Below are 24,100 nucleotides of genomic sequence, written 5' to 3' on the forward strand. Positions count from 1 at the left end.
GTGTCCAATTCTGGGTGCCACATTAAGGAACGATGTTGAGAAATTGGGGACAGTCCAGAAGAGAGCAACAAAAATGATAAAAGGCTTAGAAGAAAGGTTAAAAAATGCATGGTTAGTCTTGAGAAAAGAAGATGGGGAGAGGGCATGGACCTGATAACAGTCTTCAAATACATTACGGCCTGTTATAAAGAGGACAGTGATCCATTGTTTCATCCATGTCCACTGAATGTAGTACAAGAAATAATGGGCTTAATCTGCAGCAAGGGAGATTTAGGTTAGTTATTATGGAAATATTTCCAACTATAAGAGTAATTAAAGCATTGGAGGGTTTTAAAAACAGGTTGGGGTAACACCTGTCAGGGATGGTTGAGGTTTACTGAGGTTTACCAGTGCAGGGGGCTGGACTTGACTTCTCGGGGTCACTTCCAGCCCTGGGGTTCTACAATTCTAACTGCTCTGTGCAGGCCTACATTTTTGTTTTCACTCCTAGCTAACTGATTTAACAAGCAATTTATTCTCTTTTTATTTCTGTCAGACAAAAGTATAAGCAAATAAGGTGGGTGAGAGGGCTCCTGGCAAGTTGCCTATGGAGCATCCTCGGTCGCAAAACCTGGGCTTTGATGCTTTAAAAAAAGAAAAGGACACAGAAAAATTTCTTAACTGAAAATGCATATAGCTCTGAACCTCTTACCATTCGGCAATACTTTTGTGCGCTCTGATCACAGAGGTCTCAATATCAATGGGATGATACCTCATTCCTCTCAGCTCCAGTGTTTCATCCAAGGAGCCTACTACATACAGGGCATCATGCCTTTCTAGAAACAGTAAAGACATTCAGGATATCAATGAATGTGAAGAACAGAAATTCTCAAATTCACATGCACGTACACTAATCAGCTGGCCTAACATTTTCACAGCCCATTTCCTAGGAGGAGAAGCAGCATGTACTAGATAGTTCTCCTGAATGGCAGAGCATCCTGAGTTTAGGAGCCAGCTCAGTGCTCCTCTTACTGACTCAAGGTGAGATCTGCTGAACTGTATAGAGTTACCCATTGATAAAAGGTGTGACCTGGCAGACCAGGTCTGATCAGGGCCAGGCTGACCAGGTCAGGCCAGTGTATTCAGGTCAATTCACTTGTGTGTTAGTATAGATCAAAGTGTTAAATGTATAAGTGTGTATTCAGATGTTTAACCTTCATAAAAACTAGTGGAATGTTACTTGTAATGTTTTTACTTATCTGTTCTTGTCAGAATGTAATAGCGAACAGTTACATGGCAAATACCCTTGTAACTAAATTATCCATCAAAGAAATCTTGTGAAATGCTAATGAAAGACTTAAGGACTTTAACACAAAATGCTAATTTCAAAGCAAGTGGCATTTCTCACCCATCCTCAACAAAGGAAAAACCCAGGTGGGTAGAGACACTGTCAGCTTGCTTTCTGTGTGAAGATACTATAAATATAGATTCAAAGAAAGATCCTTAATCTCCGAACTATCTTGGACAGGGAAATGTACCAGATGCAAAGTGGAGATCTCCAGAGTTATTCTGGGTACCCTGAAACAAGTTTTGGTAGATTGGGAATTTATTACATCTCTGCCACCATTTTGAGTTACAAACTGTGACTCACCTGTTAATATATTTTACCTGCTTTAATCTTTCAGTAACTCATTTCCTTTTCTTAGCTAATAAACCTTCAGTTAGTTTACTATTGGCTGCCAGCATTGTCTTTGGTGTAAGGTCTGGAATACCAATTGATCCGGGATGAATGACTGGTCTCTTAGGACTGGGAAAAACCTAATGTGGTGTGATTTTTGTCTGGGTGGCAAGATAGACTGGAGAGGCTAAGGGGACTGTCTGCGACTCCATAGTAAGACTGGTATAGCGATCCAGGAGTTCACATTTGTTATTGGCTTAGTGAAATCTAATTCTAGAACATACCCCTAGGTTAGGATGTCTGCCCCGAGACAGGCCCTCATGGTTGTGAGCCACTCCAGACAGCTGACAACAGGTACCAGATGTTGAGTGAGACTTATCAGATTCACACTATTTTCTAAATTGGACCAGCTACAGTGGGGTTAGTGTAGTAGGCTTTCACCTCTGGAGAACGGGGAAAATGTTCCCACTTGTGCACGTTCAGAAGCACCAGATAATTTGGTATAAGTAGAAATCTCAGGATGAGGACTGGAATGTGAGTTATCCGCAGGTGAAGAATGCGGTAGCTGGCAGAGCTGACTGGAGTAGCACATGTGATACCCATTGGATATGCCAGTGCTATTAGTCTCCCAATTTCAATTCCAAAATAAAAAGGAAGATGGTCACATTGTCAAAATAGTACAGTGGGCAGATGCACTACCTATTTTGCCTGATTATTCAGAATCATTACATTCAATGAACATGTGCCCATTAAGGGCCCGAATTCCTGGGAAAATGAGTATTTATTATTTCTCACTGAAGCATCTTGCAGGATAGGGCCTTAATTTTTCACAGACTATTGAAATTTCTCTGACTTTCTCTGCCCTGTGCTGACTGGCCGTTGCTTCACTCTCCTCCTCCCCCCTTCACTCCCATGGGCGGTGGGTGAACAACGGGCCTGGGGAGTCTAGCCCCCCCGCCCTGGCCTGCCCCTTCTGCTTGAGGCCCTGCCCCTCGCCCTCCTTCCCCCCCTCCGAAGACCAGAGGCCTCCCCCCAGCCCCGGGCTGCCCAAGCGCCTCCAACCCTGGACAGCATATAACCCCCCCCAATTCTGGAGCGCTGGGTGGCGCATGGCCCCCCCTCCATCCTCAGAGTGCTGGGCGGGTGGCCCCACCACCAGGGGCCCCCCAGCACTGGGCAGCCCCAGACACCCCAAATCCTGGCTGCAGGTCAGCCACCCTAGCTTCAGCAGGCTTCCCAGAAGAGGAGCAGCCTGCTCGTGCTGCTGACTAGTGGACAGTGAGCAGGAGGGGGCCTTCTGGCAGAACATGGGTGGAGCCACGCAGGGCTGTTTGGGAAGGCAGAGCCATCCCCTGCCTATGCTACAGGCTGCCCAAGTTCACTCCACATTTGCCCTGTCTCCCCTGCGCTGTCCCAATTCATCCAGTCTGTTCCCTTTTCTTTCCACTTGGCTGATCCCCTCCTAAGTAAACCCACCAGGGCGGGAGGTGGGGGAGACCCTGTGGAACTAACATGACCCTTGCTGCCATCGCATCGTTCTCTCTTCTGGTGTCCTTCCCTCTGGTGTTCTCTCTTCTGGTGTCCTTCTCTCACCCTATGTCTGTCTTGTCAAGTTAGCCAACACACTCATTATTTTCTTCTACTTGCCCATCTGTCTGTACCCCTCTTATATTGCATCTTGGTCTTATACTTCGATTGTAAGCTTCCTGGGGCAGTGTTTGTACAGCACCTAGCACAATGGAGCCTGGTCCATGCTCCTAGGTGCTACTGTAATACAAATAAATAATACAGACTTATTCTTTGCTTGCTTGGTTACCTAAGAAGTTACAAACAAATGCCCCTGTGTGTTAGGTGACACTATCAAGACCTGGTTTCCTATCTCACCTCCACTGGCATCAGTAAGTTCTGTCCTGCGCAGGAAGCCCAGATACCCAGTCCGTGCCCACACTGTCTGTGTGTCTCCAAAACTCAGCCGAGCGCTGAAGTGGCCGGCATGCAGTGCCTCTTCTCCATAGACTGTGTAATAACCAGTAGCATTGTGTGGACTGCTCACCCAAATCTAGGACATAAAACATAACAGGAGGGACCCATGGCATTATATACAGACACTGTTATTTTCCATATTAGACAGAAGAATTTTCTGATGCAATAGAAATCTATCACACTGATAATCTTGGTGCCCAAGAACTGCCAAGAATGATCTTTTAAGAGAACAAACTTCCAGTGCACATGAAATTAAAAGTAGTAGAAATACAGCATCTTCATTGCATGCAGCTAAAAACACATTTCAGAGACCAGCAGAGCTCACTTAAATGGATCTCTTTCAGTTTAGTGTGTGGAAAAGAATGTCTTTTAACAGGCCTCTTCCATCAAAAAGGGCTGCCGGTTAAGTGAGCCCCACTGTATGTAATACCACACAATGCTTTGTTTGTTTGCAAAATAGGGATCTGTATAAAATCAGGAAATACCTCCATTAAGCCAATACTCTGCACTGATGGGGGCAGGCAATGCTAAAGAAATGGTGGGACATTTATTTTACCACCCGTGGCTGCTAATTAGATACGGGTCAGTGAGCAAGCAAGGATTACCTCAGAGTTCAGAATGGAGGATAAGACAGGGCATGCAGAAAGCTGCTTAGGCATGTCAACATTTTCCTTGGTTTTGTTACAAAGTTTCAGCTATCCTGGTTTACTAATCTCCGTCTGACAAAGTGATGTTATCAAACATTTACCTCTCCCAAATGTGAATCTCCGAGAGGTCCCTTAGTTTCAGTGTGTGCTATAATAACCTTTACGCCAGGCAGAATCTGCAATGGGAAACAAATATCGTAACGTTAAAGTCATGTTCATTTTTAAACTCACCTCTCTCGATGAACTCAGTAGTTCGATACTTTGACTAGAGATTAATTCTAGGCTCTCTCATTCCTCTTGTTCTCTATAAAGCGTGATTGCAAAAGTGCATGAGGTTTCTTTAACCCTAGATAAGTGAACGAGAGTCTGTGCCGTGCCTCTAACATTATTGGGGCAGAGGCTAAGGTGGCTATAAGCCAGCACTGTAATATCCTGATTCTGGGCTGCTCCAGGAGCCGATGCAGCCCCGGGACGGGGAGGCTAAGTAAAGGCAGGATCTCCAGAGTGGTATGGAGAGTAAAGGGGCTGGGGTGAGAATCTCACATCGTGGCTTCAAATTAAAAATCCATTCAATCCCCATCGCATGCTTTTAACTTTAAAATCATCCAACTGATTTATTTAAACTTGGTTTGTTTCTTAGATCTCATGAAATGTACAAATCAAGCAAATTTTGAACAAAAGCAATTCAGTGATTTGGGCTGTTTGCTTATATTACTGATCAGAACATATGCAAACCTTTCTAATATGTAGTTAACCCATTACACTGAAAAGGACATCTGGGTAGATCATACCCACCCACATAGTCAAACCAAGAGTCCTTTCCAGATCGGTGGAAACCAATTATTATTTTGTCACATGCAGAAAACAGATGAGCCAATTACACTCCAACTTCCAGAAAAAAATTACCTCAGGACTGAGATTAAGCGCTGAATATTTTAGCTAAAAATTAATGTTTGCTGGAACACGTAAGGGGGAAAAGAAGAGAGGAAGGGTTTACAACAGAACCTGGAACGCAAGTGTAGCTATACTGTGCCCAAGTTAAACTCCTGAAGCTTGCCTTTTAACTTGGCTAAAACAATTTATTTTTAATTTCTGGGGGCTCTATTTCTATGGCATGAAGTTCACCTGTCAACTTAGAAAAACATATTTAACTCCCCAAGCAATTTAGGAGATAGCTATATTCAAGCAAAGAAGCTGAACAATGAAAAAACAGTTCATGAGACAGCTTTACAACAAAAGCCATCCACTTACCTTTCCAGACTCCATCAACGGCAAACTGTGTGGAGAACCCCGCTCCACTAAACGTACCCTGGAAAGGTAAATGGAAAATGCTTTTGCTCAGTAAAGATTTATTTGTAGTCTCACAGCGACATTTTAAAAATGGGCAAGTGGGTTTACATTTATTCTCTACTAAATAATTTTGTTTTCCTTTCCTTGACCTATATTTTCTGTCAACGCCTATGCTCAGTTGCCCATGACGGTGCTCACTGGCTGTGGTAGCTGGCAGTTAGTGAACCCCAGCCATTTTTGGGAACTCAGTGGTGACCAAAATGCCTCCATATTGTCCTGGCCTTCTAGGAGTGCCCCAAAACACCAAAAACTCATTCCAAAAGCAATGCTAGAAATTCACAGCAACTGCATTCACAACTGTTTCAACTAGATTCCAAAGTGCCAAGGGCACCAAATGCCAAGCCACAATTTGTGTCTTCCAGTCAGATCCAACTGATGTCACTTTGCTCAAATGAGGACACTGGCACCTACTGCCTACAACCATTCCAGCCTCACCTAAGTAAACAAAGAAGCAGCTCTCAGCTTCTTGTATGGGTGGTGGGCTCCACAGATCTGGCCAGCTGAAAATTTCATCTACAGTTGAAACATCACCTTTGTTGAAACTCTCATGACCAAATTCAGGGGTGATGTAAATGATAGTGCAAGTTAAATGTCAATAAGAATTTAGCAAGCAAACTGGCAAACCAGGATGGAAGTAAATGCCATTCTAGCATAACCTGCACTGAGCTGGCCTTCCTTAAGTGTGCAAGTACATGCCAAGAGGCCAACAGCTGGGTGTAGCAGGAAAAACAACAATCAGAAGGGCAAAAAGAAAACAGCCCCCCATCTACCCCCAACTCCAGGGGCCAAATTCAATCTTAAGGCAAACCAGCACCACTCCCATTGCCTGATATCAGATTCATCTCTCTATTCCAGGGGCTGAATTTGGTCTCAACAGACTGACATCTCTTTGCGAGTCTATATCTGGCTCTATGATAGTATGACAGTGTGTGCCCTAGAAATGAACTAGACAAGGGGAGATTAAGTTATTGCAATTTAAGATGCTTTGCTCAAATGAGCTGGTTGAAGTTAGGACCACAAATACTGTTACATAATATTTTGACTGATCTAAACACTAACATTTGTTTTACTATGCAGAAATTAGAGAAGATGCAAGAGGGCAGAAGAAGTGGTAGGAGGGGCAGGTTGGGACACTTCCAGGGTAGAGGGGCTGTGGGTGGAGAGATCAGGAGCTGACAAGCACCTTTCAGTATAAAGCACAAGCACCTTTCAATATAAAGCACATTGAGGATAAACAGCCTTGTCTGCAGTGTTTCAGGGGCTACTGCTATGTATTATCACCTGTACCTATCGTGTCGAAGTGCTCTCATGTCTACGTAGACTGTTGTTGGATCTGGTCCTGCAGTTCCCTAAGAACAAGGGGGGGGAGGAGGGGACAGACAATTTTAACATAAACCAAAAAATCTTGTTTCTGATTTTCAAATCACATTCTCTCTTACACTGTGAGTCCAGTAAAGACCTCTTCCTACCGCCAAGTCCCACCATGCAGCTTTGGTTTTTCATACAATTGGCAAGTAAACGCAGAAGCAGCTCATATATGCATGGAAACTTTTGAAGGCACCAAATTTTATTTTGGTACTAATACACTCCTCTAAAACAGGATCACATACTATGCTTTAAGTATACAAGACGACTCTATGCAGGCATAACCCCATTCCCAATACTCAATTTCTATATCCAATGTTATGATTCTAGAAAGAACAAAACTCTTTGGTAATCAATATGTACAACCAGTCAGGCTATAACATCTTTTCTTTGTAAACTTTCAGTAGCTGAATGCTCGGGGAGAGAGGTTATTATTTGCTGGAGTTAGAAAATGCCACCTTGTGAGCAATTCTGATAAGTGGTTTCTAGATCTAACGGTGAACCTGAGTCTCAGTGGATGAACCACACAAGGCACCATTTAATTCCAATAGTGCTTAAACTTGGAGCAGTTTATAAGTTTATGCTCCAATAAACTGAAAATTAGACAACTCCCCAGCTGTATTCCTCCCCTTCACCCCACACAGGGAAACACAGCACGGCATTAGGGGTCTGTCTACACTGCAGCTGGGAGGTGAGATTTCCAACCTGGGTAGACACACTTACGCTAGCTCTGCTGCGGACATGGTAGAACAGCTGGCAGGCATGGACTCAGGCAGCCAGCCCAAGCCACAATGTCCACGCTGCTATTTTTGGCATGCTAGCTCAAGCAGAGCTGGCATGAGTCTGTCTACCCAGGCTGGGAATCAGACTTCCCAGCTGCAGTTTAGACCCACCCTAGCATGGACCAGGATCCATAAGAAAACAGTTTGTAATCTGCTCAAGATTACAGGGCTGAAACGGTAACCAGCAGTTTCCTTAGAATAACATGCCTTAGTGCTTTGAAACAATGTTGATAAAAAAATCTTGTGTGTTGTTTTCTGTAACTACAATGCTGCTCTGTAGCCGGGTTAAGAATGTGAGCTCCATCTCTGGGAATGAACAATTAAACACTTCCTCTAAATACCTGTGCTCTATACAGTGACCTCTGCTTGCTTAACAAACAGGAATTCTTGTACTTCAGTTAGAAGTGACCTCTGTGAGCAAAATAAAATTTCTTTAAAATGAAACACTCATTTGACTAGTTTCAAGTGAATTCCCTTAACCAGTTACATTTACAGCGTATGCATTGAGAAAGAAGGACTTTAGGACATTACAAGCACACACATGCATCACTATACCTGTTCAGCCAGCTTGCCCAGCCTGTTTGGCTGACAGAGGGACCACAAACAGAAGTGACAGAGGCCAGCAAAGTGTGAGAAACAGAGAAAAGAAAAAACACAAACAAAGAGGCACAGGAGACATGAGATACACACAATAGAACGGGAACAAAATGTCATTGTATCTTAGAACAAAAAAAGGAATTTCCATTTCAGATTTTTTGAAAGGACTGACATGGATTTTCTTTAAATCATTAATTGGGAAACGTGCACAAATCTCACAAAGCACTGAACCTGCATGCTTACTGCTATACCTTATTTAAAAGTACTTAATGTTATTTATGGCTTCAAAAGGAACCTTTAAATCAATCCGTTAAGATGAGAAGATGTTATGTATTATTTCCATACTAAACTGTACCAAATATACTTGGCTTGGATAGCATCGATATGCACTTAAACAGAACATTGCAGAATGAGAATGTTTTGGGTTGTGGGGTTTTGGGGGGGCGGGGGGAGGGAAGAGGAACAACTTAAAAAATCTTTTCAATAAAAGTGGACAGTGGTCAGGAAGCGTACGTTGGGTGAACTTTTCACTGTCCGTACTGCTCACTTCTAGACAGTTTTCTTAGAATAGTTTAGAAATAGGAATTGTTTACATTTGTGGAGTACTATAGGTGCTTAGGGGTTAGTCCATGTCCATAAAATAAACACTTCCATTGAAAAAAACATGGATCAGACAATCTTTTGTTTCCTACTACTTGTGAATTCAGCAAACAGATCTCTTCATAAAGGCTCTCTAAAAGATGGCTCTGTGAGGGGTATGGATTTCCAGAGGCTCTTCCCTCCCCTATTTTGCTTGTGAATATCTGCTGTGCCTTCATTTTCAGTTGTAGGGGAAACTCTCAACGGGCCCAAATTAATCTTTCCCATTCTTACTTTGTCATTACAGATGTTGCCCAAGACTTCCAAAAAAAAAAAAAAGTGTAAAGTTGGGCTCCTAAATCCTTATTTAGGCACATAAAACCCTTCTACCCAATCACATTTCTACACACTCCACTCTTAATTTTATGTATCTCTCGAGTCTTACTCTGGGATTTTCAAACAGACAACACATGCTTGTGTCTATATGTGTGGGTAACTTATCTATTTGCTCTCCCATGTAATAAGTTCATTAAATTACTTTATTTACACCTATTTTCCCTTTGTATTTAGGTCTTTTAATTAATCTTCCTTCGTCTGTGCAAAAAAAGACTCTGTAGCTCTTTTAAAGTGCAATTATACCGGGCACAGCATATTCAAAAGGTTTGAGGTTCTCAGTCGTAGAATAAGTGATATCGTGCATGGCACATTCTGAAGCTGAAGTTTGCTAAGAGGAAATGCTACTGGCACACAATCCAAGATCTGGAGTCTTGTCAGTTATCTTGGAGGGATTTAACACAACAACTTCAAATGCAGCAATATTACTAGGTGCTCTCCTTATGTGGTATTGCTGCTACTATATTGATAAATCATTTCTTCTGCGGGTTGTCATCTGTCTAGCTCCTATCCGAGAAAATGTATTTATACAGGATGCAAAGTGTATAACACCAAGTTGCACTTCTGAATTCATTGGGTTTTTAACATCTATTCACAAGGATGAATTACAAGAGACTCTGCACATAAGGTTAGAGATGCAATATGGAGAGAAGGAGAAAAAAGGAGTTTGAAAAGCTGTCAGCTATAAAAATCAACAGACTACAAATACGTGTGAAACCATTTTTAAAAAAAACCTTTCCCTTCTGAACGAGTTAAAGAAAGGTATTCTTTTAGGGTTAAGATTCATACAATTTTTGCTAAGGATTATCTCTCTCTTCTCGTGGGAGCATCTAGAGTAATAACATGCAAAGATGCTCCCAAGGAAAACAGGCCTTCTTTCCTCTAGTAGTAGCAGGCCCAAAAAGATACAACACAGCCTGTAGCTGACATTTTAGGAAGGTGTAGTGACAACCTGTACCGAAACACTTTCAATGTACATTCAGGTTTCAGAGTAGCAGCCGTGTTAGTCTGTATTCGCAAAAAAGAAAAGGAGTACTTGTGGTACCTTAGAGACTAACAAATTTATTTGAGCATAAGCTTTCGTGAGCTACAGCTCACTTCATCACATCCAATGAAGTGAGCTGTAGCTCACGAAAGCTTATGCTCAAATAAATTTGTTAGTCTCTAAGGTGCCAGAAGTACTCCTTTTCTTTTTTGCAATGTACATTCACTGGCTGATTGCAAAGAATTTACAACTTCAGGCCCCAAACCTGAAAACAGTTGTACACGTGCTTAACATTATGCATGTGAGTTGTCCCACTGACTTCAGTGGGAATTCCCACGTACGTAAAGTTAAGCATGGGCGTACTTCTTTGGAGGAAGGGGGCTTAACACCTGACAGATTCATTGAAACTTTCCTTTATCAAAACAGAGTTAATGAAGTCAGTCTTCATATAGGGGCATCTGCCACTTTACTAGACTATAACCCTTCATAGCCACACGATGCTCTGTAAGAACATGTACTACCCTTTTTGGGAAGAGGGAGCACCATATCTCTGTGGTTGAACAGAACTAGATTTAAGTCCAGTTCAGTTAGCCAAAAAAAGGTAGCTGTGACTGAAGTACCAAACCACCAAAACAAGACACCACTCAGTGCGACCCTCCCGGCTCTAGGAATGCTGGGCTGTTCATTTTAAAGACATATCTGTGATGTCTCTGATTATACTTTTTACTGGAAAAAGTCAGTGTGGCACATTCAAAGACAATAAATACTTTGCCCTGAAAAACATACCATAAGCAAGATGGCATGCAAAGAAAATTGTAGAGCTTGTCAACATGACAGTCTCTTTAACATGGAATTTCTTATCTGAAGAACTCTCCAATTTGCTCCATATATACATAAGCCAGTATCAAAATGCAAAGTTTAAATCATACTCCCACAGAGCTATAATGATATTGCTTGGAATATTTATGATGCACAGCCATAGCAACATACATATTTATCTTAGTACCACTCATTCATAGCGGACAATGTCATAATACACCTTTTTGCACTGATTAAAAGCTAACTCAGTTGGCCTTCCATCACTGCAGAAGGGCAAGACTGACACATACTCAAGTCCCCCATTCCAACCATGCAAAAAAAAGAAAGAAAAAACCTTCAGAATTTATTTAGTGATTTAGTAGTAGGAAGGCACACAGGGAGAATGTGGTTTAGAACAAACCACTGATAAAATTCAATAGAAAAAATATATTCAGGACACAGCTGTATGTAATTTTTCTAATCAAGTTCTCTGATATGCATTAGCTGAAGGGAAGGAATATAATCCAATCTCACCTGCAAGCAAATCGCTACGTTGACCCTGCAGCCAAATGTGGTGCTCACTGAACGTGCAGAGAGGCCCAGGTCTTTGAATAATTTAGAGAAGGACTGTGTTAGTGCAATCCTTGGTCTCTCTTCTGCCACCACCATACATGTTCGTACACAGGACAGGTTAACTCCCTTCATCTGTTGGAGAGGGTGTTTGAAAGAAGACGGAGAAAACACAATATCTCATGACACAAATTAGCAATTTCAGGAGACTCCTACTTCTGCAGTTGGATTAAGGGATAGACTGACTTTAGAAATGTCAGGAAAGATTGTGTATACTGGAGGAGGGACCTAGGAAATGTAATACATACTATTAATATATTCTTATGCTTAAAAATACAATATCTAATCAATAACCTCTCCCCTTTTCCTTTTTAAAGGGATCACAACAAGACTACCTGGCAAAAGGAAGTCTACTTCTGTCAGCCAGGTTATCGGTAATGATTTTTTTGGCATTAGCAGTAAGAATGAACGAAGATAGTAACCTCTGAAGATAGTAACTATAATAGGTACCCACTTCTGGGTCTTTGCTTCTGCATGTTTCCTGCTTAGGAAAAGTCCCCAACTACAATTCTGAGTAGTAAAATCACTGCTTCAGTGTGAGCTCTTCTGCCACTGAAATAGACCCAAGTTCTTTTTCAATCAAATTATGGGTCTCAGTGCAAAAATCTTCCCCTCAAATATAGAAGGGAAAAAGGGTGCTGTAGATGAACATGGAACTACAGTATAATTACCACCTGTAGAGAAAAAGATTGAGAGAGAGCTTATTTATTCTTCCCTTAAAGTACAAAAAATGGATTTCTTATTGTATACTAAAAACCTCCAGAGAGATCTTGCCAAGCAAAAAATATGCAACTATAAATGGTTACCCAGTGCATTAAGATGAGTTCTGCTAACAGGTAACCATCAGAAATGCAGTGGGTGATTTATTTGGGATACTGCTCAAATTGATGTGTTGGTGAAAACTGCAACAAAAATTTGGATTGATTTTCAAGGGCTTGTGTGCCCACCCAAACTGATACTTTTGTACATTTAGCCTAAGGAAAAGAACTTTTAGGAGTGTGATGATTGACTAAGGTGAAATTCTGACAGCACCTTGGAATTTGGGAGGTATAACACGACTGTAGGGCTCTGCTGCCTGATTTGTCATATGCTAACTCACTGTCACCCACTTCCATATTTGAAAATTGAGATCACTGAGCTCAGGTTGCTCAAAAAGAGCTTTGGTTAGCTGAGGGTGAGTACAGTGTTATTCCATGGCATAGGAGCCTCAGAAGTGGGAACAGGATGGGAGTTTTTTTTTAAAAAAAACCCAATAATCCCTTAATGAACCAGCTCACTCCAAGTTGCACAAGCTGCCATCCTTTCTGTATGCTCACTGGATGCTGAAACTGCAGCCCAATGAACCTAAGGGGAAGAGGTCTGTAAACCAGACAAAATATAAAATGTTATCAGTCTGTGTGGGATATACACAGAGCCTCACAAAAGTGGTATCGCACCAAAAACCCATGTTACTTGTAACTGATGGGAAGTTGCAGGCTTCAACTGGTAAGCTTTTGTTCTTGCCAATCGCCAAAATTTAGAGCTATGTTCTGGGTCAGAGTACAATTTATTATGTCCACTCTGGTCTTTGTGTGGCAACAGCTAATGGACAACTTAATGGTTCAGAACTTGTGGTGTGGAGAATTCTGACATAGGAAAAGAAGGGACTGACAAATGGGTGGCAGGATTCTGTTTTATTTTTGGCTTTCATTTTTTCAGAAAGAACGAGTTCACTGAACCTGCGGAGTATTTTCCTCAAAATTTCAAAAATAAAAATACCTTGTTACTTGAGATCAAGCATGGAAATACCAAATCCAAAATGTGATTTTTTTTCTGAAATTTGTGAGCAAGTGACAACTTCCTGCAATTTCAACTATAGCATTTGCCAAGAAGCAAAGCATAATCAAGGGCTTTCAGAGATTCCATGAAGAAGCTCATTTTTCAGCTGATGACCTACAACAAACTAAAAACATTAGCGAGAGATACTTGTACATTAGCATACGCAGAAGTGAAGTCCACTTACCCGAAGAACATCAGTCTGTGTTCCCAGGCCTTTGGTGCACATCTCCATGACTGAGTAAGAACAGAAGGTGACCCGCACTTTGTACTGACTGACGGCAGACAACCACAAAGACACATTGCTCTCCAGTTCAAGAGGAGGGACCAAAATAGACTGATGTCCTGAGTATACACTATCCGCCACCCAAAAGAGAGGGAGAGAGAGAAACACACCGATAAAGTACACTTCAACTATGCTGAACAGGGATCATGCCAAAAGTGAGGAGGCATGGAAAGACCAAGATAAAGCAGACCAATAGCAGAGCTAAGTACCCAGAGCTCCTGCTTAAAGCTCAGTCAGCCCTCCATACAGAGCAAGCATCCAGGCATCCCACTGGGGTTTGCGGAGTGACAGCTTGGGTCAGAGCTAAGGGAAATCTGTCCTCCAATATAATGAAGTTTGATTTTCATTTATAAAAGCCAAATAAAGTCATTCAAAGTGTAAAGAGGGATTACATTTCAGGGAGCATATACGCACCCCCAGTAAATCATACCGAAGGGCTGAGGACAAGTAGACTCTCACCTTGTGCACTTTGTCTGCTCCTGGACCCCTCAAACTCATGGTCCCATATTGTCCCTCACCCATTTTCAAATGGAGCCCTCCACTACCTTCCCAGGCCTCCCACAGAACCTCCAAGTTAAAGCCATCCAAAGAGTCACCCCACAGCTGGGTGGTCAGCCTCAGCCTCAATGCTCTGCTATGGTCCACATCCCACCACCTCCTCAGCCAGAGATCTGCTGTGGGCTCCATCTCACTAGTCTCTGTTGCAGGCATAAACCACCTCCCACACTGCTTTCTGAGCAGAGGAAGAGGAGAGATGTAGCAGTTGGCGGAGGCTGTTCTCCCAGAGAAGCCAGTGGGCAGTGCATGAAGCAGGAATACAGGGCAGGAGAGGACTCAACCCAGCCTCTCCCCATCTCAGTATAAACCACCCACCCCCTAGAGGTCTCAAAGTCTCGGAAACGAGTCTATTCCCAGGTTACATCCATCAGGGCACTGGCCATTTTCTGCACTGTTAATATCAGTGTAAGATAAAAACAGAATCCAGCATGCTAAATTTGCCTTCAGTGGAAGGTTTTTTATATATACACACAAGCTACATGAGAAAAATTGAAGTGTTATACACAAGATAATTTTTCTGATTGTAGGACAAAAGGTAAGCGATAAAGAAATACTTCAAACTTCACTGAAAAAAGAAAGGTAGCCAGTAAACATTGCCTGCTAAATGTATTTCAGAATGAGACAACAACGAGGAGTCCTTTAGAGGAGGACTTGAACTTATTTTCATGATGCTGAAAAACTAACAAGGGAAGCAATGCCAGTTTAAACATTTCACTAGACAGCATACGTTAAAAAAATAAAACTTGCAATTAACAAAAAAATTCTCTATTGATAATTTAACAAATAATTAGAGCACATGATGGATCCAGAATGTGAGACAACAGAGAGGTTGAGGAACTCATCAAGATTTTACGACCAGCCTTATTTCTACCCATCATGCATGTATCAAATACATTTAACCCCACTCTTACTAGATACCCTCTGATTTTCCCTTGAAAGAAAAGTCAAATCTCTATCTTTCTATCTTATTCGTTATAAAATAAGAATGCTGCCCTATTACAAAAAGGGTTTTGTCACTACCTACCCACAGAAGATTTTGGTACTACTGTTCCCACAGTAGTTACTATTCCTCATAAATTCAACTGCCTTTCACATATTTGTTAGATAAATTTATAATGTTGTTAGAGAATCAGTCTTCCAGAAAATGCACTAAGTGGTTCCTAATGGGTCAACTGGATCTTTGGTTGACTGTAGATCCATTCATCTTTCAATGTCAATGAAAGTTTTATAGTGTTCTCCCCAGCAAGTGCTCTGGATCTGTCAGCTTCTAACAAACAGAGTCTATGTTCATATTGAAGATTTTAATTTAGAATCTGGTTAACAGTTAGCAGATAGGAATGGAAAGCAAGAGAGAGTGTGAATTGGTTCCAACTTTATTTTTTTAATATAGTTTGATAATTTTGAAATTACAGATGTATGTCTATGTGATGTTATATTGGTAAATATGGTCTTAAATCAATTAGTGTCAAGGGAACAAAGGAACAACCCTTTCAGTGGCACACTGAAAAACAGGCTCAGAAGAGTATTGTTCAGAGTGTTCCAGCTTCCCCAGTGCATTCAGTGGATGACCATGTTCACTGCCAGGCTTGTCCCTTCAAAAACTTTTGGCTTGTCAATGGCCAGAACTACAAATAGGTTTGGGTTTTTTAAATAGCCCCTCTGTATTCTGTTTCTGGATCAATTCTGTACTCCAGATAGATTAAAAAAAACTATAATACTGTATTCAGAGAGAGCAACCTAGCTCTGTATGCAGTCAGGCAAGGCTTATGTAACATGAGAAAGCACCTCATATATGCAACTCCTTTCTTTCTTTAAAAAACACACACCAGTAAAGAACACAGATTGTCTGATTTTATTTAACTGTATTTTGAAACAATGCTTTTTTTCCCCACTTGCTGAAACGATAAGATTTTCTCAAGATTTAAATTAAATTTATTCTCCTTCCCCCCACTATTTTCCCATCTAAAACGTAGAATACCTGACTTATTGCAATGGTCTCGATTTTCGATCTTTGTTTAATTAAACCTCTTGTATTCCATTTATGTATCAATTCATTAACCATCTAAAAAGTGAAAGCATTCCACAGCAGAGGGCTGATCATACCCAACCAAATACAAAGTAATTAGCTTAACTCAATTCCAAATGAATTAGGTAATGAGACACGAACAATTGTACAACAGTACTGGATGTGCTGAATTTTAGTGATTTTACTATCTGAGTCAAACACTTCCCCTTGCATTTTAGGAAATGTTAAATTGCTTGCTTCTAATTACATTGTTGTTATTTATTACTGTATAATGCCAATCTGGTGTCGGGTGATTTATGTACATGATCGAGTTAAGGCCCCTGCCTCAAAGAAACTTTTGGAGAGGTTTATTTGATCTAGATCAGCTGTTTTCAACCCACAGGCACCATGCGGCACAATTAGCACACAGCTGCGGCCCAGCTGTGTGCTAAAGGCTGCTGGGCCACATGGGGTCTGGGTTCCTGACTGCCTGGCACAGCGGGGTCAGGGCCGCCAGCTAGCCCTGCAGAGGGTCCAAGGGCTTCCCCATGAGGGCCGGGCTGCTGCATGGCCAGATCCAAATGTGTTTGGGTCTCAGAAAGTTGCCAGATAACCAGATGTAAAAAGTACCATAATAGTGACTGCAAACAGCAAAGAGCAGGCAGACAGAAAACAGAAAAGCAAGGAAGCCCCAGGTAAGTACAAGGTATAAATACAGTACCTGCAGAGGCACCATAGTGCAAACCCGAGGCCACAATAAGGGTCAAGGCAGATGGCAATCTGTCGTGAAGGGTAGAGTTCACACTGTAGCTTTACAGAGCGACATAAGGCACTTGTAGCTGCATGCGACATCTGGAGAAGGAAAACAGGCTCATGAAAGGCTCATGTACTTTAGGAAATTTTTACATGTTTAAACACACTTGGGAATACTGGGGGTAGAGGCCATGATGCTGGCCACAATTTTGCAGTCAATGTGAATAAAGGAAGTCATGTTCAGCATCATGTAACCCCTTCAATAAAGGTGCAAATGCTAGTAATGTACATCTTCAGATATCCAGGGAGTCCTCCAGCAAACACAGGAAACACCAGAGCTGACATTCTTGAAATGTCTAAAGTACAAAACAGAGAAAATTTTTTTTACCCCTCCCCCCCCATAAGCCCTAAGCCCTCTTTATGCATCCTACAGGAACAGAAAGGTACAAGTCCTGTGTTTCCTAAGATATTTTGAGGGTCATCTTTAAGTGATTTGCCTATAGTTGAACAGCATTTCTGTGGTAGTTGAGAACAGGATTCTTTACTCCCAGTCATGCCCCTTAACTTCAGAACTATCCCCTCTCTGACCATGTCGATGCTAGTTACGTCAGCATAGAGCCCTTGCAGTCAGTACATCACTTGTTCGCGTGCACACCTGGCTCCTTGTGTTGGTGGTGCACGTGCTCACCAGGAGTGCTTGTTTCGATGTTCAGTGCAGAGCACCATGGGTAGATTAGCACCCTATCACAGGATGCCATCCCTGCAATGGAAAATCTATCTACATACTTACCTGAGGTTCCTTCCCCTGTGTTGGGCTTATCTGTGCTCGATTGGCTGGACTAAAAAAAACAGGTCCTGGCTTACTATGCAGCTGGACCCCCAGTTGCCTGTCCCCCCCCATCCTCCTCCTCGTCCACCTCTTCCTCCTTGCTGTTCATGGCAGGGACCTGTGACTTGGGCTTTTGGAGGTATTCACTGTGGTGTGTATGAGTGGGAGGTCTCCACTGAGTATGGCATGTGACTCTTTGTAGAAGGGTCAGGTCTGCGGCTCAGCACTGATTGTTGGCCTCCTTGGCCTTTTGGTGTGCTTGCTGCAGCTCCTTAGCTTTCATGTGGCCCTGCTGCTTGTCCTTGTTGTAGCCCTTCTCCTGCACCCCTGAGCAATCTGCTCAGAGATGTCGACATTTCTATGGTTGATTCGGAGCTGTGCCTGCACAGTCCTTTTTCCCCACTGGTCCAGGAGATCCAGTATCTCCTGTCTCCAGAGAGGAGCGTGGAGCCAGCAAGGTCAGCTGGGCAGTTGCACTTAAAGGAGAGCTGCTCAGTGTGCTCACCAAGTCAGGCAATCAGGAAAAGGAATTTCAAAAATTCACAGGGCTTTAAATGGTGGGTGGTGGCAATGGGGGGCTTCTGATCTATGTGACCCCTTGGCAGTGGAGTTCACAATGGTGACCAGAGCAGTCAGCATGGGGCATTGTGGGACAGCTGCTGGAGGATTATTAGGGTTGACGTAGGTAACAAGTGTCTATGCTTGTGCTGTGTTGACTTCAGTACATCGACCTTGGCTCAATATCGCTCAGGGAAGTGGTGTCTCTATGTTGGTGTAAGAGAGCTCTTACATCAGTGTGAGACAAAGTTAAGTGTGGACACATGCATGACTAGACTGAAGCAAGGCAGTTGACAACAACGTAACTTTGCAATATAGACCAGGCCTTCACCTCATCTCTTAAGTCTCACCAATTCCCCAGCAATAACCATCATTAACTGAATATTTCTAAAAAGATTCATAGATATTAAGGTCAGAAGGGACCATTATGATCATCTAGTCTGACTTCCTGCACAATGCAGGCCACAGAATCTCACCCACCCACTCCTGCGATAAACCTCTCACCTATGTCTGAGCTTTTGAAGTCCTCAAATCACAGTTTAAAGACTTCAAGGAGCAGAAAATCCTCCAGCAAGTGACCTGTGCCCCATGCTACAGAGGAAAGCGAAAAACCTACAGGGCCTCTTCCAATCTGCTCTGGAGGAAAATTCCTTCCCGACCCCATATATGGCGATCAGCTGAACCCTGAGCATATGGGCAAGATTCACCAGCCAGATACCCAGGAAAGAATTCTCTGTAGTAACTCAGATCCCACCCATCTAACATCCCATCACAAGCCATTGGGCCTATTTACCATGAATAGTTAAAGATCAATTAATTGCCAAAATCATGTTATCCCATCATACCTTCTCCTCCATAAACTTATTGAGTTTAATCTTGAAGCCAGATAGGTCTTTTGCCCCCACTGCTTCCCTTGGAAAGCTATTCCAAAATTCACTCCTCTGATGGTTAGAAACCTGTGTCTAATTTCAAGTCTAAACTTCCCGATGACCAGTTTATATCCATTTGTTCTTGTGTCCACATTGGTACTGAGCTTAAATAATTCCTTTCCCTCTCCAGTATTTATCCCTCTGATATATTTATAGAGAGCAATCATATCTCCCCTCAACCTTCTTTTAGTTAGACTAAACAAGCCAAGCTCCTTGAGTCTCCTTTCATAAGACAAGTTTTCCATTTCTCGGATCATCCTTGTAGCCCTTCTCTGTACCTGCTCCAGTTTGAATTCATCCTTTTTAAACATGGGAGACCAGAACTACACACAGTATTCCAGGTGAGGTCTCACCAGTGCCTTGTATAACGGTACTAAAACCTCCTTATTCCTACTGGAAATGCCTCTCCTGATGCATCCCAAGACCGCATTAGCTTTTTTCACGGTCATATCACATTGGTGGCTCATAGTCATCCTATGATCAACCAATACTCCAAGGTCCTTCTCCTCCTCCATTACTTCTAATTGATGCGTTCCCAGCTTATAACTAAAATTCTTGTTATTAATTTCTAAATGCATGACCTTACACTTCTCACTATTAAATTTCATCCTATTACTATTACTCCAGTTTACAAGGTCATCCAGATCCTCCTGTATGATATCCCGGTCCTTCTCTAAATTGGCAATACCTCCCAGCTTTGTATCATCTGCAAACTTTATTAGCACACTCCCACCTTTTGCGCCGAGGTCAGTAATAAAAAGATTAAATAATATTGGTCCCCAAACTGATCCCTGAGGAACTCCACTGGTAACCTCCCTCCACCCTGACAGTTCATCTTTCAGTATGACCAGCTGTAGTCTCCCTGTTAACCCTTATCCACCTTTCAATTTTCATATTGATCCCCATCTTCTCCAATTTAATTAACAATTCCCCATGTGGCACGGTATCAAACACCTTACTGAAATCTAGGCAAGTTAGATGAACTGCGTTTCCTTTGTCTAAACAATCTGTTACTTTCTCAAAGAAGGAGATCAGGTTGGTTTGGCACGATCTACCTTTTGTAAAACCATGTTGTATTTTGTCCCATTTATCACTGACCTCAATGTCCTTAACTACTTTCTCTTTCAAAATTTTTTCCAAGACCTTGCATACTACAGATGTCAAACTAACTGGCCTGTAGTTACCCGGATCACGTTTTTTTCCTTTCTTAAAAATAGGAACTATGTTAGCAATTCTCCAATCATACGGTACAACCCCTAAATTTACAGAGTCATTAAAAACTCTTGCTAATTGGCTTCCAATTTCATGTGCCAATTCCTTTAATATTCTTGGATGAAGATTATCTGGGGCCCCTGATTTAGTTCCATTAAGCTGTTCGAGTGATGAAGTGAGCTGTAGCTCACAAAAGCTTATGCTCAAATAAATTTGTTAGTCTCTAAGGTGCCACAAGTACTCCTTTTCTTTTTGCTTCTATCTCAGATATGGTAATATCTACCTCCATATCCCCATTCCCTTTTGTCATGCTACCATTATCCCTAAGATCCTCTTTAGCCTTATTAAAGACTGAGGCAAAGTATTTGTTTAGATATTGGGCCATGCCTAGATTATCCTTAACCTCCATTCTATCATCAGTGTTTAGTGATCCCACTTCTTCTTTCTTTGTTTTCTTCTTATTTATATGGCTATAGAACCTTTTACTTTTGGTTTTAATTCCCTTTGCAAGGTCCAACTCTACTTGACTTTTAGCCTGTCTCACTTGATCCCTACATGTTCTGACCTCAATTAGGTAGCTTTCCTTGCTGATCCCTCCCATCTTCCACTCCCTGTAGGCTGCCTGCTTTTTCTTAATCACCTCTCTAAGGTGCTTGCTCATCCAGCTTGGTCTACAACTCCTTCCTATGTATTTTTCCCCCTTTCTTGGGATGCAGGCTTCTGACAGCTTCTGCAGCTTTGACTTGGAGTAATCCCAGGCCTCCTCTACCTTTAGATCCATAAATTCTTCAGTCCAATCCACTTCCCTAACTAATTTCCTTAATTTTTGAAAGTCAGCCCTTTTGAAACCAAAAACCCTAGTTGCAGATTTATTTTTGTTTATCCTTCCGTTCAGTTTGAACTGAATTAGCTCATGATCACTTGAACCAAGATTGTCCCCGACAACCATTTCTTCTATGAGGTCCTCGCTACTCATCAAATCCAAATCTAAAATGGCATCCCCTCTAGTCGGTTCAACAACTACTTGATGAAGGAATCCATTAGCTATCGCATCTAGGAAAATCTGAGCCCTATTATTGTTACTAGCACTCGTCCTCCAATCTATATCTGGGAAGTTAAAGCCTCCCATGATCATGCAGTTTCCATTAGTATTTACTTCATTAAAAACATTAAAGAGGGCTCTATCCATATCCAAATTAGATCCCGGCAGTCTATAGCACACCCCAAGCACTATTCCATTGGAGGCTCTAGTAGTTTTCTTCCCCAATGTAATTTTTGCCCAGACGGACTCTGTCTTATTCCGTCGCTTCTTATTTCTTTACATTCTACCTCATCATTGATGTACAATGCTACTCCACCACCTTTACCTTTATTTCTCCCTTTCCTAAACAGCACATACCCTTCAATACTTGTATTCCAGTCATGACTACTATTCCATCAAGTTTCTGTTATCCCTATAATATCTTGTTTCACTTCCTGCACCAGTAGCTCTAGTTCCTCCATTTTGTTACCTAGGCTCCTCGCATTGGTGTACCAACATCTTAATTTATGCTGTTTGGCCTCGCTCACATTCTGTACCCAATTAGGCACCGTCATTCTATTGCCAGTATGACCTATTAGACTAGTATCCACACTGCCCTTCCTCCTACCCATGGCTGTATCCTTTCTTACTTTGTTTTCTTCCCTCTCAATGCTAAAATCCGGCATGGAGATTACCTGAACATCTCCCAACCATCTCCCCCAAATTCCTAGTTTAAATCTCTCTTAAATCAGTTGTGCCAGTCTCCATCCTAGAAGTCTATTTCCTTCCCTACTCACATGAAGTCCATCCCAAGAAAACTGTCCTCTGTCCATGAATGCCTCCCAGTGGCCATACATCCCAAAGCCCTCCTTATAGCATCACTGCCTAAGCCATCTGTTGACAGTCATCATCTTGTCACACCTTTGTTGCCCTTCTCTAGGAACAGGCAGGATCCCACTAAAGATCACCTGAGCCTCGATTTCCTTAAGCGTCTTCCCCAGCCTAGCATAGTCTCCCTTGATACGTTCCAGCGAGAATCTACCGGTATCATCTGTTCCCACATGAAGGATAATTAGGGGATTCTTTCCCGCTCCCTTTAGGATCCTTTTCAACCTCAGGTCTACATCCCGTATCTTAGCACCTGGAAAACAGCACACCCTTCTATTCTCTGGATCAGCTCTAGTTACAGGCCTGTCTATTCCTCTCAGTAAAGAGTCCCCAATCACGTAGACCTGCCTTTTCCTGGCGACGGTGCTATTCTCCAGTCTATCCCCTGTTCCCTCTGGCTGTTTCCATTTCCATTTCTATTCTCCCTTGTAATCCTCTTCAACCCATCCTGTATCCTCCTGGGGCTCATATTTGGTGTAGAACAGGAGTACTTGTGGCACCTTAGAGACTAACAAATTTCTAGACAGCTGTGTCTGACATTTCTAAATAGGAAATCTTGACTGCAATGTGAGATTTGAAATATGTTTGCACTAAAATATCTCTCTCACCATTTTTAGGCTTCTTCCCAGGTTGAGTTGAACGGAATAAAGAATATGAAAAGATTTCAGGGAAGAAATTAGTTAAGACAATCATCTCAATTCAATTAATATACCTTTACTCCTGCTAATATGCCAGTCGTAGACACACTGAAGTCCAAATAGGCCAACATATCCGGGGATGGAGGTCTAAAAATATTAGCCACCTTCTTTTTAGGTATATCATCTATTTAAAATACATAAAAGCAATACAATTACACATTATTATTTTGGAAAAGGTAGAGCAGGATAATAAAACCTTTAAAACACTGGCATATTAGGTTATTCATGGTTTATGGATTGACATGAAGCCACAATACAAGAGACTCAACACCAATCCAGCTAGCCAGCTGTGCTAACAGGATACATAATTAATGGGTCTCGAGGCTAACTGACATGCTTGCAAAGACAGCCAGTTATGCTAACAGCCTTAAATCATATTGGAAAAGCCATGATGTATCTTTTCAGTTATCCACGCTTCTTTGCATATCCAAATTAACATCTTATTATATTAGCAGCAAGTAGTTAGACATCTGGTACCTGTATCCAAAATGGTGGGCCATGTTTTAATATCTACAGCTGTGGCAGCTTCCTTGGACTTCAGCAGTTTCATTATTCCTTGTGTTGTAAGGATACATGTGGACTTACTGACCTGTACAAAGTACAACATTCAAAAAGTTAAAACTGATGAATGGATGCTCTTGTGCTTTAATATCCACTCAAGTCAGTCCAACCTGAAGGAGTTGATTATAAAAAAAGTTGTAAACGAAGAAAAAGAAAATGGTGATAACGGAAAACAAGTTTTAAACCAGTTTAATGAAACGTATTGACTCTGGGTCAGAGGG

At 41.9% G+C, this 24,100-nt stretch overlaps 1 protein-coding gene across 6 annotated transcripts in view; it reads right to left on the reverse strand.

The window, feature by feature from the left end:
- DIP2A (disco interacting protein 2 homolog A) overlaps positions 1-24,100 on the reverse strand; it is a 252,896-nt gene that overhangs the window by 13,784 nt on the left and 215,012 nt on the right. For 2 of the 6 annotated variants that reach the window (XM_038421641.2, XM_038421639.2), the window contains 11 exons: positions 23,796-23,907; positions 23,333-23,442; positions 17,152-17,282; positions 13,769-13,937; positions 11,671-11,841; positions 8,340-8,369; positions 6,925-6,986; positions 5,539-5,596; positions 4,389-4,463; positions 3,542-3,716; positions 692-815 (listed from right to left, as the gene is read on the reverse strand). In XM_038421641.2, the coding sequence (XP_038277569.1) occupies positions 692-815; positions 3,542-3,716; positions 4,389-4,463; positions 5,539-5,596; positions 6,925-6,986; positions 8,340-8,369; positions 11,671-11,841; positions 13,769-13,937; positions 17,152-17,282; positions 23,333-23,442; positions 23,796-23,907 (1,217 nt within the window). Of the gene's footprint in view, positions 1-691; positions 816-3,541; positions 3,717-4,388; positions 4,464-5,538; positions 5,597-6,924; positions 6,987-8,339; positions 8,370-11,670; positions 11,842-13,768; positions 13,938-17,151; positions 17,283-23,332; positions 23,443-23,795; positions 23,908-24,100 lie in introns of those variants that run through there. The other 4 variants (XM_038421640.2, XR_005295574.2, XR_005295575.2 and 1 more) reach the window with 4 other exon arrangements.

This window comes from Dermochelys coriacea, chromosome 11 (assembly GCF_009764565.3).
Source record: "Dermochelys coriacea isolate rDerCor1 chromosome 11, rDerCor1.pri.v4, whole genome shotgun sequence".
Lineage (NCBI taxonomy): Eukaryota > Metazoa > Chordata > Testudines > Dermochelyidae > Dermochelys > Dermochelys coriacea.